Source organism: Nicrophorus vespilloides, unplaced genomic scaffold, assembly GCF_001412225.1.
Source record: "Nicrophorus vespilloides isolate i.1.1-1 unplaced genomic scaffold, Nicve_v1.0, whole genome shotgun sequence".
Classification (NCBI taxonomy): Eukaryota; Metazoa; Arthropoda; class Insecta; order Coleoptera; family Silphidae; genus Nicrophorus; species Nicrophorus vespilloides.
In genome coordinates, this window is record NW_017096741.1 from 2,344 (window position 1) to 11,173 (window position 8,830).

Consider the following 8,830-nt stretch of genomic DNA (forward strand, 5'->3'; position numbering starts at 1 on the left):
TATATAAAGAAGTATTTGTTAATACATATTAAATAATTATAAAATTTAGGAAATTTGAAGAAATTTACTAAGAAAAAAAAAATATTTGTAGCTTTTTTTCTGTCATAGTGTGTACGTACCTTATTAAACAAATTGTAAATGCAATCACAATAACTACAGAAGATTTGTATATAAATTTGCAAGATCATTTACAGACAAATCAAATTACAAACTAACAAAATCAAGCGTTTCATAACTCTTTTGTTTCTACTGCTTTTCGGTAACTAGATTAATCGAATTAATCGAAATCCAATCGTAGTAAATACACACATAGCATATTAACGTGCAAAGATCAATCGCAGTTAAATTACAGAGGATTCAACTGTTTGTTGTTGCATCGATGTAACTATTGAAATTCACTGGTTTTGCTAATGCTTCGCGTATACTGCAATATTCGTGATTAATTTATGTACACTAGTTTAATTAAACCCTTTATCTATTGAAATTCAATTAATTTCATTTGTGTTTAACATCACACAGAATTATGCAGTTTTTGCATGCGACATCTAATGAATGTAATTAATATATTTTGAATCCGGAGTTCCACAAGGTACTGTACTTAGTCTTATATGCATCCCCATTCAGTTGAATAAAGCAACTACTGAAAAATTGTTAATTATTATAAAAAAAAAATTGAATTTTAGAATTTTGAATGAATCTGGAATTCCACAAGGTATTGTACTAGGACTCATTTATACCCATGTTTTTTTATTTCGATAAGTGTGTGAAAGTGATTGCAATAATCTTAATTAATGTTGTGTGTTTTTCGTTGATCTGTTGCAGAGAGGACACGAATGCAAGGCCACGCATCGTTTGACTGTCGGCGTTCATCTCAGATTCGGTCCGTGCGTCAGCAAGAAGAGGTACAGACCGAAGTTCTGCGGTCACTGCGAGCTGCCCGGCTCCTACTGCAGACCTCTGTTAAGCACCACCGTGAAAGTCGACTTCGTCTGCGCCACTCCGACACCCGATGATACCGAATCCGTGGACGACTTGCTCCCAGAATTCCTCGAACCCGGCAGAGATTTGTGGACGGAAGAGCATCCGCCTGAAGACGGAATAGTCGTGTCCACTTCTGTGCAATGGGTACTGAAATGCAGCTGCGATACGAACGCACCGACAGCTTTGTTGCATCGCGTCCACAGGACTGCAGCATCGCCTTGAAGAATACCAAAAGAAAGCGAAAAACAACAGCAACAACAAGAAAATATCATAAATATATATACAAATATACATAACACATATATTCTATTTTTGGTTAACATATATATCTAGTAGATTCAAGGTTATTGTATTTAAAAAACAAACAAAGAAAGGATAGAGTTATTATTGTAAGCGAAACGATAAAAGATCGTGCCTTTATGTCTAATTACAAACAAACAAACAAACAACAACGTTAATCGCACACGTATTTTTCTCTCCTATTAAGTGTAGACGCATTCAGTTCGATCCAAAATGAAATAGTCTCGTGACGATGATGATTTGTTGTGACTTCTAAATGAGTTGAGGACCAAATTTTTAGTATATAGTTTTTGTTTTGTTAGTTAGTTTTTTTTCTTCACTTTTTAATCTAGAGATCGACGCATATACAGGACGAATGTTTAGTCAGAATGTCTAGTCGTAAATTGTAACCGAAACTGATCGTTCCAAGTGTGCATGTAAATGTAGCATTATAGACACACCGTAATAATAATACTAATAATACTAATAATAAATTTGAAGAAGAAGAAAAAAAAACACTTGACGTTGACAGTTCATGTACGTAACTACTGTAACCGTTTTCTTTCAATATAGTCGTAATAGCGAATAATTTAATTTACTTAATTTGTCCTTAGTCCTTTTGTCCTTTTACAAATTTAAGTTTTTTTTTCTAGCAATTATTGACAAATTTTGAAAAATTATGTAAGGAGTTACGAAAAAACGTCATTGAAACATCTGAATTTGAAGTTCCACAAGGTAGTGTACTGCGTCTCATTTATATCCTTAACCTAAAAAAAAAAACAATTGAAACATTGATCAAAATTTGCGACCGTTTTTAAATATTCATTTTTTTTTATAAAGAATTTGGAACAAATATTTCAGTAATTAAGATCATTGAAATAAAACTGAAATTACGGTAGAGGTCAGCACGTGTCGCGCCCGTATTCAGTTTCAGCGGTTTCACGATAGATGGATGCACCGCTGAATTCCTGAAAAATAGCTCTAGGAGACGTTGTAAATTATATCGGAGAGAAGACCTGTTGAGCTCTTTCAGCCGTTCGAATTTATGTAACACACTTTCATTTGTTCCACGTAATTTATGCGTCGCCATCAATTCTCCGCTCACTTCTCTGCTAATATTTCTCCTTGTTTCTTTTTTTTTATATATTCAGTTTATTCATTGCATAATTTAAAAGTTAATACTTTACGAAACTTCTTTACACTTTCACTTTCATAATATTCCATCAAGATGATTTATTCACATAAAGTTACTTAAAATAAATACAGTCTGAAATTTTTCTTCTGTTATTTTTATTATATTCATTAACATTGCAATAAAATTAATGAATCAATTTTTATATTTATTTAAATTGTCGAAAATTTTGAAACAATCTATGTTAATCTAAAGAAGTAAAACCTAATTAAAGTAAAGTATTTTATGTAATTTTCACTATGCTTTTATTATCGGTTTACTACATTCGTGGCTTTTCTCAAATATTTGTCTCATCTAATTGGATTCAATTTGCGTTCAGAATTGGATGAATTCCTATGTCGCTGATATTTACGCAATCACCATCATCGAAACAAATGATCGATCTTAATTTTCTCAGAGCTTCCGGATCGGTAATTTCGTGATTGGCTCTGGAATATTTGTACAGAGCGACGGAGAAATTGTCGGGCAAATATCCAGCAACCTGGAATCAAAGTAAAACAAATGATTGAGTAAATATTTTTTCTCTTTTGTTTTATTTTTTTTGTGTGTGTTTTTGTGTTACTTACAGCCGAAAAAAACGAGAATCTATGTGTCAATTCGTAGCCTCTCCTGATGTGATAACGAACGAAAGTCACTCTCTCTACGTAATCCAATAGAAACAATCGGTAAATTGCGTTACGTAATGAAAAAAAAAACTAATAAAATCAAACCTTGCTCTGGAACATTGTTCACAATCCTCTTGACATCCGCGTCTGTCCAAGCTGCGGTCGCCGCAGCTACAGTCACCACCAGCATTACCACAAGTATTTTCATGATCGATTTCGCTACTCACTAAAATCCGCAATTATCATCCACAACACTTTATACTCTCCGAAACGTATCCTATCTACGATCCAAAATCCACAATGCATATAAAAAAAAACGTTTTGTTCGTAGTCAGTTCATCCTTTATCACGTAATCCCCCGGCAAAACAATTGCCGTCGCTCCATTGTTCGACAGTCAAAGTTCTTGGTTTCACAAAGTAAACGAGATCGTGTTTACATTTTACCTCTACGATGCAATTAGTCGACAAAGTTCTCATATCTCTAACAAATTTTGCATTGTTTTGTTGATTTTTGTTTCTGTTTTTTTTTTAGTTTGCAATTGTTTATTAACATGTGATTCCGTCATCTTTGTTTACACTGCTTAATTTTATTTACCATAGCAACAGTATGGAAAATATATTAACTTATTTTTGTTTTCTTCCACATTACCAACGTTTTTTTTTTAATTATTTTAGAAAAATGTAGTTATTTTGTTACAATAAGTATGGTATTCAATTTAATATATATAATTAATAAGTATTTCTATTTAATTGAAAGCTAATAATAAATCGTTGCCAACTTTTCTGTAAAATGATTACAGAAATTTTATAGTTATTTTAGAAAAATATGATTGGTAACAAATTCAAAATTTTTCAATTATTTCAAAAAGAAAAAAAATTGCCAACTTTAACATAATAAAATTATTACCAATCCTTAGTTAATTTACCAAATTATGATTAGAATTTAATTCATTACAACAAAGAAATGTTACCAACTTCTTTTTACAATTATTATTGCTAATTTCTACTTATTTTACCAAAATAATATTGGTATTAAATTCATAATTTCTCAATTATTAAAACAACGAAAATCATTATCAACTTTCTTTAAAATTATTAAAATTACTTCACGAAAATAAGGTTTGTATTTTTTTTTAATTTTCAATTGTTTATTAACATCTGATTCCGTCATAATTGTTTACAGCACTTAATTTTATTTTCCATAGCAACAGAATCAAATATTTTTTGTATTAGATCATTACCAACGTTTTTTTTTATTATTGTTACAGCTAATTTACAGTTATTTTATTACAATAAGATTGGTATTAAAATCATTACCAACTTTTCTTTACAATTATTTCAGTAACTTTATAGTTATTTTACAAAAATGAGATTGGCAACAATTCAAAATTTCTGAATTATAACTTTCTTTCTAATTTATATTGCTAATCTCTAGTTACTTTACCAAATTAAGATTGGTACTAAATTCATAATTTCTCAATTATTAAAACAACAAAAATCATTACCAAGTTTCTTTAAAATTATTAAAATTACTTCACGAAAATAAGATTCTCATTTTTTTTTTATTTTCAATTGTTTATTAACATCCGATTCTGTCATAAATGTTTACACTACTTAATTTTATTTTCCATAGCAACAGTATCAAATATATTTCAACTAGTTTTTTTATCACAACATTACCAACATTTTTTTTTTATTATTATTACAGCAAATTTATAGTTATTTTATTACAATAAGATTGGTATTAAAATCATTACCAACTTTTCTTTAAATTATTTCAGTAACTTTATAGTTATTTCACAAAAATAAGATTGGTAACAAATTCAAAATTTCTCAATTATTTCAAAAAAAATAAAAACATTACCAACTTTCTTTCTAATTTATATTGCCACTCTCTAGTTATTTTACCAACAAAATAAGATTGGTATTAAATTCATAATTTCTCAATTATTAAAATAATAAAAATCATTATCAACTTTCTTTAAAATTATTATTGCCAATCTGTAATTATTTCACAAAAATAAGATTCGCATTTTTTTTTTAATTTGCAATTGTTTATTAACATCTGATTCCGTTATAATTGTTTACACTGCTTAATTTTATTTTCCATAGCAACAAAATCGAATTGTTTTCAACTATAACATTACCAACGTTTTTTTTTATGATTACAGCTAATTTGTAGTTATTTTATTACAATAAGATTGGTATTAAAATCATTACCAACTTTTTTTTAAATTATTTCAGTAACTTTATAGCTATTTTACAAAAATAAGATTGGTAACAAATTAAAAATTTCTCAATTATCCAACTTTCTTTCTAATTTATATTGCTAATCTCTAATTACTTCACCAAATTAAGATTGGTATTAAATTGAACATTTCTCAATTGTTACAACAATAAATTAATACCAACTTTCTTTAAATTTTTCTATTATCATTTCTCAATTATTACAACAACAAACCATTACCAACTTTTTTCACATTTGTTAATGGTAGTCTCTAATTACTTCACCAAAATGAGATTGGTTCTATTTTTCACAATTATTATTGTAAATTTGTCATAGAAATTGATATTAATCAATTCAAATTTTTATATTAAATTAAGTTTTTTTTTAAATTCTTTAAAATAATTGAATAAGATAAAATGTATAATGTATAATTATAATGAAAACTGTTGGAAGGTATAAGGTTTTACAAGTGATTATTCATTTATTTTCTTTTGATAATTAACATTTAGAATCGTTGTGAAATTTGTAACGTAGTTGAAAATTAAGGGTGAATTCCTGGGTCGCCGATATCGATGCAATCTCCGTCGTCGAAGCAAATAACCTCGTACAGTCTGGTCAGGGTCGCCTGATCGGTGATCGCATGATTGGACTTGGCGAAGTTGTATAGGGCCACAGAGAAATCATCTCCCAGTTCGTCCGTCTGAAATCATATTTTTTTGTTGTTGTTGTTATTGTTAGGGGAATAAGAAAATAAGTAGAAAGAAAAAAAATACATTTGAAGAAAACAATGATATTTTGGACGTGAATGTTTGCTCTAATTTCACTAGAGATTTAAGCCAATATTGATATTGGATATTTCATTGAAATTATTCATAAGAAATTGTTCAATTTTATAGTATTTTTGATAAAAATCGTCCATAAATTCTTAAATTTGCTTTTAATAACATGACATAAAGTGAGCTAGTATAATCATGTCTTTAACTAAACATTTAAACTACTTAATGATCCATTTGAACTACTAAATATATCCTTTGTTTCTGATGATGTCAAATGATGTCAACAAATATCTGAATGAAACAAATCTTGTTAACTACGCAAGTTTATTAATTAACTTAGAAATTAGGTAATTATACAAAACTTATGAATCATAACTTTATAAGAGTAAATCATAATTAGCAAATGTTAAATAAAACCAAAGAATTCTTGTTTAAAATAATTGTACTTAACAAATTATCAAATATTAATGCGAAGTTAACTTGTACATTCATTAATTATTAAAAAAAATACTTCAGTTTCTTGTAAATAATGAAAAGTAAACTCACGAATCTGGCCTGTTTCTGTTGACTCAGTTCATAGCCACGTTTGATGTGGAACCTCAAGAAGTGCAAACGATCTGAAACATAAAACAAATAAACAAACAAACGAAAATATAGAAACAAAAAAAAAACTTAGTTGTGTTTACAAAAAGTTACATAATTTACGCAGATGTAAAATTAAATTTTGTGAATTATTTCAATGAAAACTTCATCAACTAAATGCAATGTTACATTAATTGTTGTTTACGAAATGGATTATTTGAGAAAAAAACACTGTGAGCTAATAATATCAAGTCATAAATTGTTTAATCCAAAGATAATATGATATAGATTTAGTGTTTTGAATAATTTTTATATTAAGGTTCACTTCAATCACCAACTGAGTTTAACATTCTAAAGTCACGTTAATTTAAGTAGAGTAATAATGTAATAAAATTAGTACAACTGGTATAAATCAACACTTTTGAATCATTGAAAACTGAAAGATTACATAATTATCTAAGAAATTGAAGAGTGAAATTGATACTGCAATAATATCAGATGTTAAATGTATGAAATAATTAAAGTACTGACCTTCTTCTGGGATGTTTTCGACGATACCATCGAAATCATATGTGGGTGCAGCCGAAACGGCAACGAGTAAAGCGAACGCGATTAATGCAAGTTTCATATCGAAGTTTTTCCACCGTCTGAAATTGGAACGATCCAATCGTCCACTTTATATATATACCCGATGCGAAGCACAAATAAATGGAGTGAATATAATAATAAAAAAAAAATTGTACTGTAATAAGTGTACTTAGCGCAATTGAGCGAACTTCGTATCGGCTTTCCTGTTATTTTTTCGTATTATGTTTTGTGTTCGGTTTTGCGTTTGAAAAAGGGATTACAACTTTATGGCCCCCACGGTAGTCACACTTATCGATACGCTTAATCCATCCTCGATCACTCTATTTATTGTTTGCTACTTTACCTACGCACAGCTATTTATTATATATATATTTTTTTTGTACTTTAGTACAAAGTTCAATCAATCATTACTCTTTTTTTTATATATATTTGTATAAAACGTAGAATTCTTATGCATTACTTAAAAAAAGTTACATCATTTAGTATTTTAGTCATTCCCAACTACAATAGTACCAATACTTATTGAATTTTAATTTCAAAGTGCAATAAAAATTAGAAAAAATAAACACTTTGTAAAAGTGAAGGAAAACATTTATTTTGTTTTTGCTCTACTAAATAAAAGTTACCTAATTTAGTAATTTCTTAATTCATGTATGTTCACTACATCTATTGTTACTACTGTAGTTGAGAGAACTTAATGAATTTTGAGTATAAAGTGCAATAAATTTTAGATAAAAAAAAGATTGTAAAAGTGAAAGAAAACGTTGAATTCTTCCGCATTACTAAATAAAAGTTACCTAATTTAGTAATTTCTTAATAAATGTATGTTCACTACATCTATTGCTACTACTGTAGTTGTGAGAACTTAATGAATTTTGAGTATAAAGTGCAATAAATTTTAGATAAAAAAAAGATTGTAAAAGTCAAAGAAAACGTAGAATTCTTCTGCATTGCTAAATAAATGTTACCTAATTTAGTAACTTCTTAATAAATGTATGTTCACTACATCTATTGCTACTACTGTAGTTGTGAGAACTTAATGAATTTTGAGTATAAAATTCAATAAATTTTAGATGAAATAACAGATTGTAAAAGTGAAAGAAAACGTTGAATTCTTCAGCTCAACAAAATAAAAGTTACCTAATTTAGTAATTTCGTAATCTATATATGTTCACTACATCTGTTGTTAATACTGTAGTTGTCGAACTTGTTGAATTTTGACTATAAAGTGCAATAAATTTTAGAAAAAAAAAAGATTGTAAAAGTGAAAGAAAACGTTGGATTCTTCAGCACTACCAAATAAAAGTTACCTAATTTAGTAATTTCTTAATCTATATATGTTCACTACATCTATTGTTACTACTGTAGTTGAGCAAACTTGTTGAATTTTGAGTATAAAGTTCAATAAATTTTAGATAAAAAAAAGATTATAAAAGTGAAAGAAAACTTTGAATTCTTCAGCACTACAAAGTAAAAGTTACCTAATTTAGTAATTTCTTAATCCATGTATGTTTACTACATCTATTTTTACTATTTAGTTGCGAGAACTTAATGAATTTTGAGATAAAGTGCAATAATTTTAGATAAAAAAAAGATTGTA

General features: G+C 28.0%; 3 protein-coding genes across 3 annotated transcripts; 1 reads left to right on the forward strand and 2 right to left on the reverse strand.

Moving 5' to 3' along the window:
* Nucleotides 1-795: 795 nt before the first annotated feature.
* On the forward strand, nt 796-1,849 carry LOC108558033 (protein CYR61-like; the record flags this gene model as incomplete). The annotated part of the gene is made up of 1 exon (XM_017914820.1): nt 796-1,849. A coding segment is annotated over one exon (408 nt), but the record flags the coding sequence as incomplete, so codon positions are not given.
* Nucleotides 1,850-2,673: 824 nt separating this feature from the next.
* On the reverse strand, nt 2,674-3,293 carry LOC108558036. The gene is made up of 3 exons (XM_017914823.1): nt 3,163-3,293; nt 3,019-3,092; nt 2,674-2,933 (listed from the first exon to the last, which is right to left on the reverse strand). The coding sequence occupies exons 1-3, from the start codon at nt 3,263-3,265 to the stop codon at nt 2,757-2,759; spliced, it is 354 nt and encodes a 117-aa protein (XP_017770312.1). The 5' UTR covers nt 3,266-3,293; the 3' UTR covers nt 2,674-2,756.
* A 2,456-nt stretch (nt 3,294-5,749) lies between these two features.
* Nucleotides 5,750-7,396, reverse strand: LOC108558037. The gene is made up of 3 exons (XM_017914824.1): nt 7,174-7,396; nt 6,607-6,677; nt 5,750-5,984 (listed from the first exon to the last, which is right to left on the reverse strand). The coding sequence occupies exons 1-3, from the start codon at nt 7,268-7,270 to the stop codon at nt 5,826-5,828; spliced, it is 327 nt and encodes a 108-aa protein (XP_017770313.1). The 5' UTR covers nt 7,271-7,396; the 3' UTR covers nt 5,750-5,825.
* Between the last annotated feature and the right edge of the window lie 1,434 nt (nt 7,397-8,830).